The 22,996-nt window shown below is 40.5% G+C and overlaps 1 protein-coding gene across 1 annotated transcript; it reads right to left on the reverse strand.

The window, feature by feature from the left end:
* Positions 1–1,873: 1,873 nt before the first annotated feature.
* Positions 1,874–14,395, reverse strand: LOC149995346 (uncharacterized). Its single transcript, XM_090259467.1, has 8 exons — positions 14,381–14,395; positions 10,625–10,751; positions 10,318–10,413; positions 4,507–4,580; positions 3,686–3,914; positions 3,594–3,607; positions 2,507–3,257; positions 1,874–2,341 (listed from the first exon to the last, which is right to left on the reverse strand). The coding sequence occupies exons 1-8, from the start codon at positions 14,393–14,395 to the stop codon at positions 1,899–1,901; spliced, it is 1,749 nt and encodes a 582-aa protein (XP_090115593.1). The 3' UTR covers positions 1,874–1,898.
* Positions 14,396–22,996: the final 8,601 nt, after the last annotated feature.

A 22,996-nucleotide genomic window follows, 5' to 3' on the forward strand; every position in this document is an offset into this window, starting at 1 on the left:
GGACCTAACAAAATAGGCTTCTGTGTATCTAAAAACTGCTTACATGGTGACTCCATTAAGTCCCCTCTACTACACAGGCCAGTTCACTATTAGCACGGTCCTTCTCACACCTATTATGTATAAACAGTCCCTATCAGATGTCTCACTACAATGGAATTCGCTGCAAGGTAGGTTGTTCTGGGGCCCAAAGGTAATGGTGAATACTTTTCTTTTTACTGTTTACTTTCACTTTGTGTCTTTTCATCTGAATTGGGTCTCTTATAGACAGCATATTCTTGCCTCTTGTTCTGTTATCTATTCACTATCCTGTTTTAAAAATATTTTTATTTACTTTTAAAGAGAGGAAGGAGAAAGAAAGAAACATAGATGTGAGAAACAGCGATGGCTTGCCTCACATATGTGTCCCATCGGGTGACTGAACCCACAACCCAGGCACATTGCCTGACCAGGAATGGATCCAGAGATCTATTGCTTGTGAGACACGCCCAACCGAGAGCCACACCGGTTACGGTTACCTTCTCTTTTTTGTTCTGATTATGTAATCCATTTACATTGCAGTGATTATTGATATGTACACAGTTATTGCAAGTTCTATATTCAGCAATACAGCCATAGTAGGTGACTTTAACTTTCCATAGACATCCAAAGAGAGATCTGACAGAAAGTCAACAAGAAAACAGTGGCCCTCACTGACACATTACAGGATATTGACTTGGCATATTTAGAGAATTTTATCCCAAATCAAAAGAATATATACTCTGGACAGAATGATGCCAGAATGATCCCTAAACCTAGGGTCAATACACGCTTTTCTTTTTAAATGAACACAATAAACAAACAAAAACCAATGTAGGTAATATTTGCATCAATACACATCTTTAATGTTCCTAACTGGAGTACCTGGAAATGAACAACTCTCATCTAGCTGAAACAGTATTCGTATGGATGTTCTGGACCCTGGACGTTGTCCTGTAACAAAACTAAAACCAGAGTCACCTGTCCAGGTAATGAGTCCTAGACACAAAATGAATTCTGATGTTGACTGAGGTTTGCAAATGGGTACAGCTGTTCCACATTTTTTTTTTTTGCTACATTCTCTCCAGTATCAATTTTGAGATATTGACAGAGATATGAAAGAGGATGAAGAACTTTACCAAATTTGTTACATTTTCAAGACTTCTCTTCAGTAAAAATTCTCTGATATTGAGTGAGGGTTGAAAATGCTTACAGTTTATTCTTCTCATTTTCTGTTTCCCTGCAGCATTAATTTTAATGTTGAATAACTTCTGAGCACAAGGTAAAACGTTGGCACATTCGCTACATTTAAAGTTTTCCTCCAGAATGAATACTCTCTTGGTGCCTAAGACCTACTGATGATTAAAAAACATGGCACTTACATACGATACACTTATAAAGTTTCTCCCCAGTATGAGGAGCTGATGTGGGATCAGTTTCGAGGAGTGAATTAAGGATTTGCCACAGGGTCCATATTTACAAGACATCTCTCAAGTATGATTACTGAGATGTCAAATAAGGGCTGAGGCCTGTCTAAAGGCCTGCCATTTTCCCTACACTACATCAACTTCCACCTTTATGAATTTTCTGAAGTTGAGCAAGTTTTCAGGAATCCCAAAGGGCTTTGAGACATTCTGCACTTACGAGGCTTCCCTCCAGTATGAAGTTTTGGATGTTGAATAAGGGTAGAGGACTGGCAAAAAGGCTTTACCACATTCTCCAGTATGAATTTTCTGATGTTGAGTAAGCACTGAGATTCGGAAAAAGGCTTTACCACATTCACTACATTTGTACAACTTCTATCCAGTATGAATTCTCTGATGTTGAGTAAGAGCGGAAAACAGTCTAAAAGCTTTGCCACATTCTCTACATGTATACAGTCTCTATCCAGTATGTATATTCTGGTGTTGAGTAAGCTTTGAGGACTCCCTAAAGGTTCTGCCACATTCTCTACATTTATAAGGCTTCTCTCCAGTATGCACTTTCTGATGCAGCGTAAGTGTTGAGGACAGGCTGAAAGCTTTACCACATTCTGTACATTTATAAGGCTTCTCTCCAGTATGAATTTTCTCATGTTGAATAAGGGTTGAGGACTGGTGAAAAACTTTACCACATTCTTTACATTTATAAGGCTTCTCCCCAGTATGAATTTTCTGATGGCGTCTTAGCACAGATGAGCAGGAAAAGGCTTTACCACATTCACTACATGTATACGGCGACTCTCCAGTATGTATATACTGGTGTTGAGTAAGCTTTGAGGACTCCCTAAAGGCTTTACCACATTCTCTACATTTATAAGGCTTCTCCCCAGTATGAATTTTCCAATGTCGAATAAGGTCTGAGGACTTGTAAAAAGCTTTACCACATACTTTACATTTATAAGGCTCCCTAGTATGAATTTTCTGATGTTGAGTAAGCACTGAGGTTTGGAAAAAGGCTTTACCACATTCGCTACATTTGTACAACTTCTCTCCAGTATGAATTCTCTGATGTTCAGTAAGAGCAGAAAACAGTCTAAAAACTTTGCCACATTCTCTACATGTATACGGCCTCTCTCCAGTATGTATATTCTGGTGTTGAATAAGCTTTGAGGAATCCCTAAAGGGTTTGCCACATTCTCTACATTTATAAGGCTTCTCTCCAGTATGAATTTTCTGATGTCGAGTAAGGGTTGATAAGTGGCAAAAGGCTTTACCACATTCTCTACATTCATACGGCTTCTCTCCGGTATGAACTGTCTGATGTTGAGTAAGAGCGGAAAACAGTCTAAAAGCTTTGCCACATTCTCTACATTTATAAGGCTTCTCTCCAGTATGCACTTTCTGATGCTGCGTAAGTGTTGAGGACAGGCTGAAAGCTTTACCACATTCTGTATATTTATAAGGCTTCTCTCCAGTATGAATTTTCTCATGACGAATAAGGGTTGAGGACTGGCGAAAAACTTTACCACATTCTTTACATTTATAAGGCTTCTCCCCAGTATGAATTCTCTGATGGCGTCTTAGCACGGATGAGGAGGAAAAGGCTTTACCACATTCACTACATGTATACGGCGACTCTCCAGTATGTATATACTGGTGTTCAGTAAGCTTTGAGGACTCCCTAAAGGCTTTACCACATTCTCTACATTTATAAGGCTTCTCCGCAGTATGAATTTTCTGATGTCGAATAAGGTTTGATAAGTGGCAAAAGGCTTTGCCACATTCTCTACATTCATACGGCTTCTCTCCGGTATGAATTCTCTGATGTTTAGTAAGGGTTGATAAGTTGCAAAAGGCTTTACCACATTCTGTACATTTATAAGGCTTCTTTCCAGTATGAATTCTCTGATATTGAGTACCTGTTGAGGAAAATCTAAAGGCTTTTCTACATTCTCTACACTTATATGGTTTCACGGAAGTATGAATAGTCTCATGAATAGTAAGAGCTGAGAAGCAAATAAAAGATTTGCCACATTCTCTACATATGTAAGGTTTCTGTCCAGTATCTATTTTCTGATGTAGAGTAAGATCTAGAAGCCAATGATATGTTTTTCCACATTCTATACATTGTTTTTCTCCAATACAGATTTTCTTCACTCCATTTTCATTAACTATTTTACTGAACACTTTCCCACACAGTAAAGATGTTGAAACTTCCCTCAAGATTGGAATATTCTTTTCTTCAGTACTATTTGAAGATTCCTGAAATAATCTAACACAGTTAATTTGTTGGTTTGTCTTCTTCACAATAGGAATAACCTGGTAAGTTTTGTGATTTGACATTTGGTCAAACACTTTTCCGTTTTTATAATGGTTCTCTTGAAGATGAGTATTCTTACATATTTTACGATTTGACTTGTGGTTAATAATTTTCCAGTTTTCACTGCACTGATAACTTCTGTCTTCATTACATGTACTCTGGTGGTAATCATTAAAGATAGAAAGGCCTTTAGTGACACCTATAATTTATTAAACATGTACACTTATTCCCAAATAACATTTGTGTGATACCTATTAATTCGGTAGTTGAATGAAAAAATCACACCCAAGTTAATAAAAATTTTATATATTGCAGTAAAACATTACTTCTCAGTGAAGTATAATAATTCCTCTAATAAAGGTATTGCCAAGTCAATTATATTTAAATTTTACATGTGATTACAATTCACTAAACTTTATAAACTACTGAAAGTTTAATCCCACTCTCCATTTTAGACAATTCAAATGATGATATTCAGCATGAAATATGAGTTGATAATTTTCCAGACTGCTTTTAGAAAAATATATACACCTCCAAAATTGTTTTCTGGCTTCACATTTTGGAACACACTGATCTGCAAATGTGACTGACTTAAAGTGAAAGTCTCTCCAAATGTGTTAGTTTTCACCTCTTTAGATAATAAGGATTTTATCATGAACAATTATCTGATTTTAACATCCTTTTTTCTTGTGGCACACTTTCTTATCAGCCTTTCATTACATTATCAAAGGCACACCTTTGATATCTTACCAGTATTATTTCAGATAATAAATCTTCTATTCCTTGCTTTTGCAATAAGGCCTGGTTGCCTTCCGATGACAGGGCTGAAAGATAAAAAATTAAGGTTCAGAAGAATGACACTCAAGTGAATGTACACTTAAACAAAATATATTTGTTTGTTTATTTTGAGAGAGAAAAGAAAGGAGAAAGAGAGGGAGAGAAACATCACTGTGTGGTTGCCTCTCACTTGTGCCCCCAACTAGGGACCTAACATGCAACCTAGTCATGTGCCCTGACTGGGAATCGAACCAGCGATATACTTGGTATGCAGGCCAAAGCTCATCCACTGAGCCACAGCATCCGGGTAGAACGTACACTTAAGTTAAACAATTACTGGGTATATTACATTTTTGAGCACTTCAAAAATGTTAAATCTTCAAAGCAAGACCAAGAAAGGTAAAATGAGAATTCAATCAAAGGAAGAAACAGTTCCTTACATTTGGTAACCATATTGCTCATCTCATGACACACAGTGGCAGTATTTTAAGAATACTCCCAATTCCGTTTCTACTCTGGAGAGATGGAGGGTGCAGCATGTTCAATGAATCTGCTTTTCATAAGCATCTTCGAAATATGTGTTTCTGTGTTGCATGACATACAGTGCTAAAACCATGTCAATAAATGGTGAATGCATTGTAGCGCATAGTTAAAAGAGTTGACTAATGGATCAAACACCATAGGAAATACAGGACTGAAGACCAATATCAAGCGCCAAAAAACATCTACAAAACAGTTATGAGATTGTTTTTCATAACATCAAAAGAAAAAGCAAAATATAGACAATGGGATTACATAAAGTATGAAAACTCCTGCACATAAAGGGAAATATACAGGGGTGAAAAACACAACCCGTGGAACAGAAGAAAATTGAAGCAAAGCATATATCTGATGTCTTTAGTATTCAGAATATATAAAGAAATTTTACAAAACATGATAAAACAAGTAACAAATTTTTACATGGTCAAAGATATATGGATAAGTAATATAAAAAAAGGCAGGAATACACAATGGAGTGAGAGTGAGACAGATTCTTTAATAAATGGTACAATGAATATAGGACCAATACACACAAAATAATATAACTCCACCAATTTCATATGCCATGTACCAAAATAAATTCACAATGGACTGAAAACTACATTATAAGACCTAAAACCATGAAACCACGACAAGAAAGGATAGTCAATGAACTCTGCAAATGCACTTAAAAAAAAATTGGATATATTTCGGTAGGCATGGCAAACAAGAAAAAACATTTAAACAAATGAGACTACAACAAAATAAGTTTTTTTTGCACAGCAAAGGAAACCATCGAGAAAACAAATAAAATAACCAATCTGCTGAATAGGGGAACATACACCAATAATGCTATCTATTGAAAAACATATGAGAAACTTACACAGCTTAACACTAAAAAACCAATATGATTGAAGAATGGGCAGAGGACCTGAATAAATATTTGTCCAAACAACACAGGAAGACAGCCATGACTTCCGGCCAAAATGGAGACATAGGAAGAGATGCTTCGCCTCCTTCCACAACCATAAGAAGGATTACATCCACCTTAAAACAAAAAAAACGGGAACTACCAGAAAATCGAACTAAGTCCAACAAACAAAAATATAAAGAACTAATACTCATGGAAACAGGTAGGAGCAGTAGAGCTGGGAAGCCAAACAGAGAGACACAGTGTGGCTATAGAAGTGGCTGCCATAGTTAAGGCACTCGCTACAGCTGGCCAGTGGAAAGAGCAGTCACACATTATAAAAGCGGGGAGGGAACCCTGGAGGACGATTCCAGACACAGGCCAGACTGCGAAGCTAACAGTTTCATTACCAGGAAAATAAAACCTCATTACTTCTGGCTGTAAAACCAGTGGGCATTGGAAAGGAGGAGGAAACTGTCTCTCAAGAGTCTATTGAGAAGAATCCACGGTCCTAGAATGTACAAACCCACCCACTCTGGGAACCATCACCAGGGCAAAGCTATAGGAGCATCGGTCACATATGGGAAGCGGGTGAACTGACTAGAAAAAGGGAGAGTGCTGAGAAGGCTACATTGTTCCCTCTCTGACCCCTTCCGCACATACAGCACTGCAAGGCAGGGAAATGGATCATCCATCCTGACAAATACCTAAGGCTCTGCTCCTTGAAACGTAACAGGTGCGACTGTTCTACCTAAGATACAGAGGCAAATACAGGATAGTGTAAAGCTGAGGAGACAGAGAAGTATGGAACAAAAGAGGGACTGGATCAAGGTTCCAGTGGGAGAAATAAGCAAAGAGGCAACAGCCAACCTAACAGACACAGAGTACAAAACACTCGTGATAATGATGCTCACAGACTTGACAGAAATGCTTGAGTACGGCAAATGCAGAAGGAAAGAAGTGAAGGCTCATCTAAGTACAATGAAGGAAAAACCACACAAAACCAAGGGTGAAGGGAAGGAAGCTGGGGTTCAGATCAATGATTTGGAACATAAGGAAGAAAAAAACAGTCAACCAGTACAGAATGAGGAAACAAGAACTGAAAAAAAATGAGGAGAGGCTTAGGAAACTCTGGGACAATTTTAAACATACCAATATCTGAATCATAGGGGTGTCAGAAGGACAAGGGGAAGAGCAAGAAATTGAAAACTCATGGGAAAAAATAATGAAGAACAACTTGCCAAATTTGGCAAAGGAAATAGACACACAAGTGCAGGAAGCACAGAGAATACCAAATAAGCTAGACCCAAAAAGGACAACAGCAAGACACATAATAATTAAAATGTCAAAATTAAAGGTAAAGACAGAATCAAAAGCAGCAAGATAAAAGAAAGAGTTACCTACAAGGGGATTCCTATAAGGTTATCAGCTGATTTCTCAAAAGATACTTTGCAGGCAAGAAGGGATTGGCAAGAAGTATTCAAAGTGATGAAAAGCAAGGACTTATAACCAAGATTGCTCTCTCCAGCAAAGCTATCATGTAGAATGGAAGGGCAGAGAAAGTGCTTCTGAGACAAGGTAAAGCGAAATGAGTTCATCATCACCAAGCCCTTATTATATGAAATATTAAAGGGTCTTACTTAAGAAAAAGATCAAAACTATGAACATTTAAATGACAACAAACACAACTATCAAAAACAGAATGTAAAAAAGAAAATGAAAGACAAACTAAGTAAACAACCAGAATAGAAATAGAATAATAGGTATGGGGATCAGCTGGAGGGTTATCAACAGGAAGGGGGAAAGTGGACAAATGGTGCAGGAACTAAGAAGCCTAATTGGTAGATACAAAATAGAAAGGTGGAAGTTAAGGATAACACAAGAAAGGGTGATCCCAAAGAACTTATATGCATGACCTATGGACATGAACTAAGGGAGGTAGGATTGCTAGAGGGAAGGGAGCTACTAGGTGGAACTGAGCAAAGGAAAATTAAATTTGGACAACTGTAATAGCATACTCAATAAAATACACTTAAAAATAAAATAAAAATATTATGTAATATAGTTTTGATTTTGTAAAAATATAATTCAACTTAGAAAAGTTTTAAAAACAATTTATTTACTTATTTTTATTTTTTAAAAGATATTAGTTATTTATTTTTAGAGAGAGGGGAAGGGAGAGGGAAAGAGGGAGAGAAACATCAATGCAAGGTTGCCTCTCAGGTTCCCCCATCTGGGGCCATGGTCCTCAACCCAGGCATGTGCCCTAACTGGGAATCAAACCTGCGACCCTTTGGTTTGCAGGCCAGTGCTCAATCCACTGAGCAACACTAGCCAAGCCTAGAAGTTTTTACTCACATAAACAGAACATGAATTCAAAAATGAAAAGAGATAAAATAACACTATTTCTGAAACACGCTGGACCATTAACAAAGCACAGAAAGAAACAAGGTGAGTCATGAACAAAGTTGGGTAAAAACCACACAAATGTACACCATAATTTTGATGACAACTGACAAAATACTGATACGTATTAGTAAGTCCCACAATGTCTTTAGTTTACTGAGGGAAAAACTATCATTTATATTCTTAAGACATCAATAAAAACAAAAATGCAATCAACTGAACTTGAGGAACCTATCATAAAAAGGTAACACACCAGAACACTGGTGGGAATTGTGGCTAAGTGAGAATGAGGGGTGCTGGAATCCATGTCTTCCTCTGAAACGGTCGCACACAGACTTACTGGGACTCCCTCGCTCTGAACTCCAGCCTTAGGACAGCAGCTTAACAGGCCCCAGGGACATATGCAGGGGAACTGAATTGTCTGGCCTCAGGACAAAGGCTGGAAGGGCAGTTTTCTCCCACACAGCAGTCCTGGCACAGGCCATTATTCCCTTGCTGAGCCCTCCCCACCACAGAGCCACAGGCAGGTGCCATACATGAGTCCCTGTCTTCCTGGATAACACTGTAGCCATGTTCTACTGATTTCCTAGACCTTGCCCCACTCAACTTGATATCCCACCCAAGTTATGTCCAGTGGATTTTCCATAAAAACGGCCTCTCCTGTCTCATGCTTCAGACTGTCCTTAATCTCAGAAACAAACAGCAACTGGAAGCTCCATATCACACAGTAAGGGGTCACATGCACGGCACCGGCCGCAGCTGGCCTTGGATCACATCTTGGCCTCTCCTGGGCTCCTCCACGACAAACACAAGTAGGAGCAACTGCATATCGCTCTGTAACATAGCCAGGTGGAACCGGGCTGACCTTACACCTGAAGAGAAGATTCAGTGCCAATGCACCCAGTGGACAGATTAGGACAAGGCCGCATTACAACCCTACTACTTCTACAAGGAACACACTCATGGGGCCGACTCAGTGAGAACCAAGGCACCACTGAACACTTTGCTAAAAAAGAAGTGCCTAATAATTGTGTGACCCACTTCTTACCAAAAACATACAATCGGGCATGTAGTCTCAGCACTTCTTAAAACATAAGCAGAAATCTAACCGAGGTGTAATCAGAAAGTGAAAACACATCAGGCACAGTCCCGGGCATCATTGGACTGAACAAGATAGAATTACAAAACGATAGTGATCAAGAAATCAGGTTAAGAATAAAGACCATCATACATGGTGGTTCTAAGGCTGCCTATGGCAGTAATTTACTGAAGAACTCTATAAGGTAAGGAGATACTTTAAACAATTCTAACACAAAGAAACTGGAGTATACAAACTGGAGATTTCGTATGTCAGTTCATACAAAGCAAAACGACATTGTGAAGGGCAAGAGAAAACTGGATTGTATCATTTGGGGGAGGTGTATAGGGTAGCAATGAAGTCACTGAATTTAAACTTCCTGGGGTTCTGTTTGAAGCCTATAGGATTACAAACTATACACCAGAAATCATGAACCCCAGGGTTCCTGAAACAAATCCCAGGCCCTCAACCACTTTCTTCATAAACTCCATCCATGAGACAAAAACAAAACTTAAAAAAACTAAGGCTGAATTTCTAATTTCTCAGCAATGAACACAGATTTTTCCAGGTCCCCAATGCAATGGTAGCAAAGCCTGACCATTCCGGACCTCATGGTCGAAGATGAGGTCTTTGGCCCCAAATGCTAATAGGATGACACAGGTCACTGGAGTAGAACCAGAGTCGGAAGATGACACTGGAGGAATGGACGTGTTGGAGACCAGCTGGCCCTCTGTGACAGCAACAGAAATCAACCTCAACTTTTCAGACTCCTTTTACTGAAGCACAGTTCACAAACCACATTTTAAGTCTGGTGTCCTGGGTGACCTTTAGGCCCCTTCCCTGTGTCATCTGCTGTTCCATTCCCACCTACCTGAGTGACCAGATATTGGTTTTTTTCTGCAAACATCCCAGCGCTCCTTCATTTGCTCCACAATAGCGACCAGGGCTGGCTTAGGGAAAACATGACCTGTTTATAAAAGAAACATTAGTTCTAATATAAATTCTGCCATTTACAGTGCAGTTTTTGCTAAGGTAAGAAGACTGGTAGACTAATAACCTCCAGTGTCTCCCTTGAGAGTAAGAGTCTGAAAGGCTAAGTCCCCAAATGATATTAAACTAATAAAGAAAACCCCACCCTGCAGCTGGTGTAGGAAGTTTGAAAAAAGACTCATCCTCACCCACGGAGGCCAGGTTCCTGTAGTTCTCCAACATCACATCCATGTACAATTTTCGCTGAGCTGAGTCCAGGCATTCCCACTCCTGCTGAGAGAAATCTACTGACACGTCCCTGAGTGTAAAAGGTCCCTGAAAAATAAAACACCTTTACCAAGTGGCCACCAGGCGTTAATAATGTAACCCAATATGAAAACAGTGTTAGAAGTGTGTTGAACCTTGGAGACTACACTGAATAATCCAGTAAGATCATTTTGATCCCGTAATATTCTCTAATGTATTTTCTAACAGTAGAAATGAGAATGACACCTGTCCACAATCCACTGCAGAGATTTTTCCATAAAAATAACCTTTTAAATGAGGGACAGACATAGCCGTATGCATTGGTCAGTGTTGTATTTTTATTATTCATGATAAATTGTGTATATTCATCAGTAGGAAAATCATGGAGAATTGGACATATAAGTACCTCTTCAAATTTAACCCTTTGAGTGCCAATGTTGCTGTGAGTGACGCTGACAACTTTTCCCAAAAGTGCTGTCGTTCCCATTGACTCTTTCGATGGCTATAAATATAAATAACAATGAAGTAATTTGTATTTTGTTTTGTTCTGTATTTTGTACCTCAGGTTATATATTGATATAACTTTTTCTCATTTTGATCCAAATTTAGAATTTTTACGCTTGTTCAAATACTGACATATTAATTGTTATGATTTTTTTTACATTTTAAAGAGTCCTTTTAATTTCATTTATCTTTGCAATAATCATCAAAACTATGCAGTGTGCAAGATAAAGAAACTTGCTTATACACATTTTCATTGATTCACGGTAGAGCGTTAGCGTTTTGTTTACAAACTGTTTATTACTATTGATATCTATTGATATATGTCTCTAGTGTGAATGCCGTTTCTGTTCATATTTTTTCACATTATGAAGTTTTTTTCCCAAAAATTTATGCAATACTTGGCATACTTCTTACTTGTTATACATGCTGTTATGTGTATTTTCAAATTATATTCACAGCTTTTATATTATGCCATATATTATACTTCAAAAGTCATATTGAAGAAATTTCTTTTTCTAAAATAATTGTTAATAAAATACTTTTAACGCAATAAATTTTTTGCTAAATTGTGTCAACACTGCTTATAAAAGAAGAGTGTATTTACTAAATGTCGTGAAATTTTCAGCAATTATGAATAATGTTTTTATAGACATTTTTCATAAACTCTGCATTTCTCAGCAAAATAGCCTGGCATTTCCCACACGAATTTCAGCAATTACGCATGAACAAAGAACTGCAGTTTTTAAAAAATGTATATTCTCATTCAGAAGTTCTGGGATGGGGCTTGTGTTTCCACATCTTTTACAAGCTCACACTTTACTAGTGATACCATTGTCTCTGGTCCACATGACACACTTCTGAATAGAACAATAAGGAATACAAAATAATTCATACATGATTTTGAATTGAAGGACTTCTGCACTTCTCAAGGAATAAGAAACATATTGGCTAAAACATTACTTGAAAATTTAGTGAAGGTAAGCTTAGAACAACATTTTTCTTCCTATTAGAATATTTTCTGAAATACAGATTAAAACATAGACCTTCAGATTTACTCCAAACTTGATCTAATATTTTTCAACAAACAGAGGCAAATACACATAGACACCTCACGAACATTCATTGCAGTTTCTATAATTGAGAATGAAAACATTTTAAGAGAGTAAGAACACTAAATAGCTCAACTGTTAACATTTTATGCACATGGACACATACACATATCGAAACTAGATATAAATGAAAAGTGATAGAAAACTGTACTTTTATGTTAATGAAATGAAGATTTTTCTGTGATTTGGTAAATCTTATGAATCTACTTGTGTATATCTTTTGTTTCAGGAACACAGTAAAAGGAGAAATGTAAAAAATGATAAAGAATAAAATGTAACTAGTGTTTATTAGTCTTTTATTTTTTAGAAAAGTTTTGTGCATCGCCCTGCCTGGTGTGGCTCAGGTGATTGAGTGCCAGCATGCAACCTGAAGGGTTACTGGTTCGATTCCCAGCCAGGGCACACGCCTGGGTTCTGGGCAAGGTTCCCCAGTCTGCAGCAGGAGAGAGGCAACCAGTTTATGTTTCTCACACACATCGATGTATCTCGCCTGATTTTCCTCCCCAACCCTAAAAAGAATAAAATCTTGAAAAAAATTTTTTTTACTCTAAAGTGGAGTTATATGTTAGAAATTTTATAATGCAATATTCATTATTATGACTCTTGTAAACTTTCTTAACACGAGTTATAACACAGAGTATGTTGGAAACAAGAGTGTGAAATGTAATGAAAATTTAGTGGAAAAAGGCATGGTTCATTAAACCCTCCATATCAAAAGCCAATGATCTCTAGGAAATAAATGTAGGGCCTTCATTTTCCAAAGCAAACTGAAATTAAGGGTTGTTTCCAATGGAATGTAATGGGTTTTTCCAAAACTATCAAAAATTCCCTGCTAAACCCTGGTTAATGATGATGAGAAACTATTGACTATTGGTGGAGAGACCACCTCAGCTAAATAAACATCAGATGCACTGGAACAGTGAATATCACGTTACCAAAGCACAGAGAAGATGTCATCACTGCTGTGACATTACTGAAAGAAAAAAAATACATAAGAAAAGAAATCTTTGCTGAGGCTGGTGTGGTGCAGGGGATTGAGCGCTGGCCGCCAACCCAAAGGTCAGTGGTCAATTCCCCTTCAGAGCACAGGTCAGGGATGCGGGCCAGGTCTTTGGTTGGAGCCCTGCCAGAGGCAACTGATCCATATTTCTCTTGCACATCAATGTTAATCTCCTTGTTTTTCTCCCTCTGTACCCCTCTCTCAATATATACTATTTTTAAATCTTTTTAAAAAGGAAAGAAATCACATGAAAATGTTCACAAATATTAATTTTGCAAATTTCAATGCACATGTGACTCTCATGTGTTGAACTAAAATACTGAAGTATATTTAGATAGAAACAAGCCCTAGCTGGTGTGGCTTAGTAAATGGAGCGCATGTCTGCAAAACAAAGGGTCACAGGTTTGATTCCCAGTCAGGGCACATGTCTGGGTGGCAGGCCAGGTCTCCACCCAGGTCCCTAGCTGGGGGCTCATGAGAGGCAACCATACATTTATGTTTATCTCCCTGTCTCTCCATTCCTGTCTCTAAAAATAATACATACATACATACATACATGCACACAAGCAAGAGATTTGTACCAAACTAGTGAGCTAGTTTCTTCTATCTACTCTTGTCAGAACTTGCTGAGCTATCCTGACCAATAAAATGAGCATTTATTACTCCGCGTCTACAAAGATGATGCTGCAGCTACATGAACCTAAAAGCTTCATCTTACTTCTTCGCCAATACCTGCGCCTCTGAGCCCATTCCAACAGGGGTGTTGCACACGGGCGCCTTCCCAGGTAGATATGAGAGAAAGAGGTTGTTTTCAGTATTTAATAGCTAGTAATTCACGGCAGATATTCTTCATGGCCTTGGGGATCTTGGATAAAGAGAACGCAGAGAAGGCTCTGGGACAAAGGGGAGAAGTTTGTAAACTGCTGACCTTGGCAATCATAAGAAAAAAGGGAAAAAATAAGAAGATAAAAACAACTTTACTAGGCAAGAATACCGGAGGCAGAGAAATACAGGTTGCAGGTTCTAAGCCACTGACGTTCGGAAGAAAAGCAAACACAGCCTCTAACCCAGGACACATCGTTTACCTGAGAAGCAGCCATGAAGCCCTGGTCCTGCTCCCGCTCCGGGCTGTTTTCACAGTCGATAATACGCTGAATTACTCTGGGATTTGAGACTGTACCTTCAGAGGTTTCTGCACAGCCCCTGATTCCTCTTCCAGCACAATGACAAGCAGGACCTGAAAATGCTGGAAAGGTCACCACTTCCGTCCTTTGTCAGAGGAGAGTCAGGAACAGTAAGCTCCTACATCACAACAACCACATGGTAGTTTTTTGTTCTTGTTTTCAGGTGCCCTCTCCCCTCACAGAGGCCCACAAACTCATAGAGCACTGAGAACGTGTGCTGCTCTCCTGAACCCCAAGCAGCAGAGCACCCTGCAGCCCCCCTGACCCAAATGCCCACCTGAACTTACAAGGAATGCCAGCATACCTTTTCTTTCCCTGCTCCTTCCCTTCCACCCTACAGATAAGCTTTCTCCTTTCTTTTTGCTAATTGACTAGAGCCCTTCTTTCAACTCTAATGTTCCCTGAGCTCACTGGTAACTGTGGAATTTTAATGAAAATGTTCTTATAATTAAAATAAAAGACATGCTGGCTGAGTGGCTCAGTTGATTGCAGCATCATCCCGGACACCAAAACACTGTGAGTTTGATTCATCATCAGAATACCTACCTAGGTTGCAGACTCCACCCCTCCCTGGGTGCATATGGGAGGTGCCCATACATGTTTCTTTCACACCAATTTTTTTTTGTCTCTCTCTCTTTTGCTCTGTCTCTACTATCAACAAGCACACCCACAAATAAGGATATTACAAAAATGCATCCCAAAGCCCTCCTTTGAATCCCTGGGTTCACCTTAAGATGAGCTAGAGCACTTGAGTAAACAAGCATGCTCCACCCAGAGCACTTGTCCAACTCTGTGGAGGATAACATAGCTGATGTCCTTTCTCAAACCTTCTCAGGTGATTTAATATGAACCGGAAACAGTTTCGCTTTAATAAGCATGCAGACCCCTAGGGAATGAGGGCCTCACTCTAAGTTATAATTCTGCTGATCTGCAGTGGGGACCATGAAATGGCTTCTTTATCTACTTCCCTCCTGGTGCCTGAGTTACTCCCCCAGAGTGGTTTTCTGTAGCACCAGGACACACATATCAGACCCAGTACTCCTCAGAGCTTTGGGTACTGTGAAGACTTTGGGCAGAAACTTCTAAAAGGACAGCCTCCATGGGCATAAATTATTCTTATTTTCTAGGAAATTAGAAAAACTTATTTCAGAAATATAAAGTGATAAATACAAGTTTTGATGATGAAAATTTTAAAAATATTAGCTATGAAAACATGTCCATAAAATTACAGAATGAAATGATGGGCTTTCTGGGACCCATGTTTCAGGTCAATCCAGTGCTTCCTTCAATATTTTCAGAGAATGGACAAGAGGGACTTCAGAGGAACCACTGGCTGTGGCTCACAGTCAGATTCAACAAATCACATAAAGGGAAGGTAAAACCTGCTGAACATTACATGAACTCTTGAAACTACGTTTGGACTGTAGTAAGATTAAGACATTCTTACCAAGTACACAGTGAAATAGGCTGATATCATTTACTAAGTGCCAATGGATGTTCCAACATAGGATAACCAGTAGAAAGGATGCAGCGCTCAGAATTTAAACTAGAAATAATATATTCAAAAGAAAAACTATGTGGAACTTTTTCCTAAATCCAAGTTTTTCCCTGACTGGTATGACTCAGTGGGTTTAGCATCATCCTGCAAATTGAAAGGTTACAAGTTCCATTCCAGATACAGCCACATGCATGGATTTCAGGCTGTGTCCACAATTTGGGTTGTGCTAGAGGCAACTAACTGGTTGATGACTGTCTTACACATTGAAGTTTCCCTCCCTCTCCCTCCCTTTCCCTGTCTTGAAATTAAAAATAAATATATATTAAACCTTTTATAACGTACTTATCATCAATGCTTGAGAGATTAATGACTACAGAAAAATTATTCAAAAGACTAAGATTTATCTAAATATGTTCTGTAAAAATATATTCAAAGTGAGAGTTAGAAAAAAAAGGAAATACAAAAAAAAAAAAGGGCGGGTGGAGGAGACCCAATGGTTTTAATATTCCTGGAAAAAGCATTATGTGGTAACAGACTCAGCTACGTCAGTTCCAGGTTACTTTCCTCTTGCCATTTAAGGAAATGGGGAAGGAGCCATGACTGGGCAACAAGTCTGCCCCCTTGAGTAAATGAGGGTCACAGTTGAGAGCAAATAATTATAAAATTCACAAGCCTGGAGATCTGTATTTCTTATTCAAATGAATTTAAGTGAAACAATTCAGCAAATGTTACATATTGACAGATTATAAAATCATATGGTGACATCTCACGACTTAAATCATCTACATCCCGAAGCCCCTCACTCATCCACATTTGGGTTCCCCTTCTTCCCACTACTGTGTTTCTGTGTACGGATGCGTTTCCGTCTCTTCCCCGTTTCTCTGCACTTTTGTTCTTTCCTGGATTTCCCCTTCCCTCTCCCCTGCCCGTTCTCCCCTCTTCTCTGTTCCCGTCCCTACACCCGTTTCGTGAAAGGACGGAAACCTATTTCACCTTCACTTACTCTACTCCCTCATCTGATGGCTTCGCTCCCATCTCCATGCAACCTGCGTCCCTCCCCTCCCCACCCCGCGCCTGTGTCCTCTCTGCGGCCGCTGTGAGTCTTCCCGTCACCACCACCCCCCCACTCCACCTCGGTGACTTCAGCGCTGTTTGTCCCTCTGACCCGTGACCCCAAACCCCGTTCCCGCCCCCGCTGTCGCGCCCCCAACTCTTCTCAGAACCCCTCCCTCCGTCTGAGCGCCTTGCCCTGTGCCACCCCCACGTCTACGCACAGGCCCCCGCCCCGTCAGCTCCCCGCGTCTCCCCGGCATCTCTCCCGCCCTCCTCCCCGGCTGCCCCCCCCAGTGACCCCTCCCTCCCACGGCGCTGCCCCGTCCCTCCCCCACCCCCGGCGTCGCCGTCTCCCACGGCCCCTCACCGGCCTCTCCTCCCTCTCACGGCCCGTCTCCCTCACCCCGTGCCCGGATCCCCTCACAGCCTCGTCCCGCCGCCGTCCCGCGGGCCCCTCGCCCTCACCGCCTCCACAAAGGCCCTCCCGCGGGAGGATGGGGGCAGGTCGCCTCTTCTGGGGACACGGTGTACTTATCTCCTAGGTCCCACCCCACGAAAAGTGTGCTTTTCTTGGTTTCGGGTTTCTTATTAAATGGGGGAAGGGGAGGGGACGGTCTCCGGTGGGCGGACCCCAGATCCCAGTCCCGGAGCAACCGACCTCCTAGAGCGAGAGAGACAAGGCGGCAAGGGAGGCGGCGGAGGGAGGAGGGATTCGCAAACGAATAATTAGGTCTACGCATCAGGGTCTCACAAGGACCCGGGACTCACCGGGGCAGGACGCTCGGCTGCAGGGACTTCAACATCCGTAGTGACTAAGGAATGAGGACTTGAAAAATCAAGTTTCGACCGGAAAAACCCAAACTGGGAAGAACCTCGTGACGTTCCTTGCTCCACTCTCTTCTCTGTGAGACTGCGCATGCTCCTCACTCAGCACGGGGATGAGCCTGGGCTGAGCGCTTCCGCAATGAAGGTGGGGGCGGGGCTGCTGGGTGTGGCCCGGCTTGCGCAGAGATGGGGACTGTAGGGAGGGGGACGCAGTTGCGTGATCTGTGCTTCATTGCACCTTGGTTTCTTTAGTTATAGACTTTCCTTGGTCATCGCTTTTGGTTTGTGCACATAATTATTCCTAATACTTGTAAGATTTCTTTCCAAAATTAATATTTTGGTGACTCGCCAATGATTACTAGGTAACATCTTTCCCACACAATGTCACCTTCCGTCTGGTTTCTCCCTCTCAATCTATACAAAATGGTGCTGGGAGGGAAAAGAGGGTGTTGTCGGGGAGGGTTTCTGGGCCTGAAAAGAGGCCAGGCAAGTACAGTGACAGTGAGGAAGTGATGAGTGCCACCTTGTGGACTTGCCCCTAGAAAGGCCTGAACTTCCAGTGGGCTTTGCCTCGGAAGTTTCTTTTCTAGGTTTAAATATGCTGGTATGAAACAAGAAAGCTGGCGTTTGTCTGAGAAATGCTCACAATAAAAACACCGGGACACAGGACTTCAGCACTAACCGAGGCATTTGTTTATTCACGGATATGCAGGGCCGAGCACAGCCAGGGGTATGGGCGCTGAAGCAGACCAACCAAACTGATTTTATACTAAAGTGAGTAGCCCCCCACCCCCATCTTCCCCCTTTCTCCATTACTGGGTACTCAGGGGTTACAATCTAACGTGATTAACTAAGGTTAAGGGTAATTTCGTGAGAGGTCTGTTTCCAGCTCTCCCTAGCTCCGTCTGGGTGTGGTGATAAACCTATCTCTAGCTCCCCTTCGAAGAGTCCCAGAGTCCTTGTGTTTGGGTTGAATATCTTCCCCCTTTCATCTTAGAGACATTGATGATGAGCTATGGAATGTTCTTTCCTGATTTGTATGCTAATATTTTCCCTTGCTTTACTTTTGACTCAGAGACTGACCCTCCTAATTCAAGATTCAATTACATTTGTTCTTTGCTGATAATTATTTTCTACTGCTTTGAGTCCCCCTGGCTGGTTTGGCTCAGTGGATTGAGCGTAGGCCTGTGAGCTAAGTGTCGCTGGTTCGATCTTCCAGTCAGGGCACATCAGAGAAGGAAAACTCTGACTCCAAAAAACCTCCGCTGCCTTGCGGCATACCTCTTCAGGGGAAAGGCTAAGGGAGTAAACCCCGACAGAAAATCCGGAGCCGGAGTCCCTAAGGCGGTTTGACGTTGTAGTCAAGACCGGCAACTCCTGCGGCGCACCTGAAACCAAGCTGTATTGACTCCGTCTTTCCCTTGGATCCTTCAGCTGTGAAGAGAGGGGGGGTCTGCTGCATGGGCAACAGCAGATCCTCCGTATCACCCTGCCCAGGCTCTGTAGCTTCAGCTTCACTGGAGAGGACACTCCAGCGTCACCGTAAGATGTCGATACAACACGGGAGGAGACAGATACCGTGTCACTCCCGAGTCGGACTGCACAGCCATTCTCGGCGGTGCAGATAGACTCTTAAGAAGCTACACCATCGTCTCTCGAGACGGACGGCTGCCGACGAGTATAAATGTTCCTTTAGCATCCTCCGTCGTTGCTTGATCTGCCAAATGGATTCCTACAGCGACTTCAGTCTCTTTCTCCTGTCCAGGGTAGTGCATGACTGCCACCAGTAAAGGCACCTGGATAGCCTCTACTAATTTTAAACTTTCTGCTGCATGCTTAATCTTCTTTTCATTGGAGGTTAATAGTCTTCTTTCCTGCCAGATGGAACCATGTGTAGGCCAAACTGGGAAAGCATACCTCGAAGCAGTATACACATTCACTTTTTGTTTGACAATTTCAGTGCCCTCGTCAAGGCAACATGTTCAGCTTTCTGAGCACAGGTTCCTGGCAGCAAGGGTTAGCCTCCACTATTCCTTCAAGAGTCACAACTGCAAATTCAGCCTGTTTCCTTTGTCCATATAATTGCTTCCATCTGCATATAGACTCATCTCCCTCTTCTAGAGGAAGGTCCTGTAAATCAATGCTGAGACAGTAAAAGTTCAATTATCTCAGTACAGTCATGTATTATAGCACAGCTGAGTCTGGCTCTCAGAGAAGAGAGGCAGGCCTCAGCTTACTTGTAGTTTTGAGGTAGACGCTGAATTGATGAGAATAATTGCTTGCTATTTGCCCATTGAACTGGATTCATTTCATTTGCAGGATAAAGCTCAGCCCGCTCAGAAACAGCAGCAAAAGCAACAAATTTTTGAAAGATATGTTCCTATGAGGTTTTTGTGGAGAAGCGCTGCTTCCTATCCAATTTAAGTTGCTATGTTGAACAGCTTTAAGGTAAAAGCAAATATTTATGGGAGACCCTTATGTTAGAAAGTAAGTTGTTACTTAATACCTTTGAAGAGTTTAAAATCAAAAGCTATTTTTGCCAATGAGTGCAAGCACCTCCTGCTGGTGAGAATGAAGCAACTCTGTAGGAACTGGGATCTCTGAGACCTGGATGTGGGGACGGTGTTGGATCCAGAAACGTTTCTGCTATTAGAATTAAGGGAAACAGTTTAATTAAACAACTTCTGCAATGATCTGTGTAACCTTGAAGAACTAGGGTGTGAAATACACAGCTATACTTGGGTAGAATACACCACCACACACTGATAGCAGCATTTCCATTTTTAGTCCATGCTCGCCAGGAGGCCATGACTGAACAAGGCTCTTTCAAAGTATTAATAGGGACACGACAAGTACAAAAACTGATTATTTAGGACAATATGCATTGCTTTTAGAAAGAAAATGAGGTTTTAAAAGTTGTGTCAATTACATTAAAATAAATGCTGTTCTGTACCATACTTGGAAGAAAATAGTTTGAAGTACCATTGAGACAAAGTTCTTCACATCATACGATACTTCAATCGTATCCAAATATAATGCAACTTCAGATTCATTATACGTCCCTTAGGGTAGTAACTACAAAGCTTCCATTTCATTTTAAAATGTTAACCTATTTTTCTTCTTTGGTGTCCTATTTCTGAATGCTATCACATATGAAAAACTAAGCCTGTAAAACGTAAACCTCAAGGATATATTCAGACTTATTTTTACCTCAAGAATCACTCATTTTGCACCATTTACTTAAGGCTTATTCTCTGTAATGAAAGCCTTAACTAAATTAAATTATCAAGTATCCAGTAAGTTTATCTCCCTCTCTAAAGACAATAATTTTTGTTATATCTGGTACTCACATCTATGCTGCAGTATGTTTCCTTGTGGAAGATTTCATCTATAGAGAAATGACGAGACCGTGTGCAGTGAGCAGAGTTCAGATTAAGTGAGCTCGTTCCTGTGAAATGAGGTAGAGATGGATGCGGAATCATTGTTTTGTATTTTTGCTCAAGAGCAATTTACCTTCCAAAGTTTCAAAGTAGTTGAGTATATTATTTATTTAAAATAATAAAACCTCACTAAAATATTACGGTAAAAAACATTTTAAAAGTTTTAAAACTCCTAAGGAAAAGAGAAAGATGACCTTTATTGGAAATAACCTTTTAGATATTTCTGTAGCATGTACATTTAGTTTGTGATTGATCCCACACCTGCCAAGACCACCTTCAGCAGCTCTACAGCAGAGAATAGTAAATATTAACTTGCAGATTTCTTATTAAAATTATTTTTAAAGATTTTACTTATTTTTAGAGGTGCGAGGGAGGAAGACAGATAGAGAAACTTCAATGTGTGATAGGCTTTCTCACATCATGACATTTCTCTCCTCGCTCTCCCTCATTTCCCTTCTCTCTCTAAAAAAAGGAAAATCTTTTAAAAAATTAATGGTATCACAAATTCTATTGAAAATGTGAAACGTAGTGCTACTCTGTTTTTATTGTTCACATCAGGAAATAAGCATTCTTACCACGTCTCTGCATATGGCAGTGGCACAGAACTTAGAAACACACTCCTTTGACAGGATCCTTCTGGGAAGGGGTGTCTATTCAGTCCTGAATTAGAGACGGGGAGTAGGCTGTGTACCATCAGCAGGGCTGGTTAGTATGGTTTGTTTAGGGGTATATCGGGATGTCCTAGAAGCGCTATAGAAAGGGGGGGTTAAGTATATATGTAGTGATGTACCAATGTGTAAAAAATGCCCAAGAATCTCTAGAAAAGAAGAGTGATGCAAGAAATATGCTGTTGGATTTCATAAATGCATTTAAAGAGAAAAAAAATCAGAGCTTTTCTGATTCAAAAATGTTAATAATTCTTCATACAATGGACAACTCAGAGTTAAAAACTAAATACTGGTTTCTATTACACTTATTGGTTTGAAATGTACATAAGAAATCTGGCCGAAAAGAAACCTCTCACAGACACAAAACACATAATGGTGATTTTCAGAGGGAAAGTGGGGAAGAGGCAAGTAGGAAAGGGTCAAGAAAAATGTTCATGGAAGTACACCATGAAATGGCATCTTTATCTAGTTCCCACCTGGTGCCTGAGTTACTCCCCCAGAGTGGTTTTCTGTAGCACTGGGACACACATATCAGACCCAGAAGACCTCAGACCTCTAGGTAATGTGAGGACTTTGGGCAGAAACTTCTAAAAGGACAGACTCCATAGGCAGAATTTTTTATTTTCAGGAAATTACAGACTTATTTTAGAAACATAAAATCTTAAATGCAACTTAGATGCTGAAAGTTTAAAAAATATGCTATGAAAACATGTCCATCGAATTATACAATGAAGTAATGGGCTTTCTGGGACCCACATTTCAGGTCAATCCAGTGCTTCTTTCAATATTTCAGAGAATGGACAAGATGGACTTGAGGGGAACAGCTGCTCTGTGGCTCACACTCACTGATTCAACAAATCACATAACGGGAATGAAAAAGCTCCTGAACATTAGACGAACCCTTGAAACTATGTTCTGACTGCAGTAAGATTATAGACATTCTTATCGAGTGAAGAGTGAAATAGCCTAGTATTAGTATTAGTTTGCCCTGATTACTGTGGCTCAGTTGCTTTAGCAACATTCTGCAAACTGA

Source organism: Furipterus horrens, unplaced genomic scaffold (assembly GCF_987537825.1).
Source record: "Furipterus horrens unplaced genomic scaffold, mFurHor1.1.pri manual_scaffold_13, whole genome shotgun sequence".
NCBI lineage: Eukaryota > Metazoa > Chordata > Mammalia > Chiroptera > Furipteridae > Furipterus > Furipterus horrens.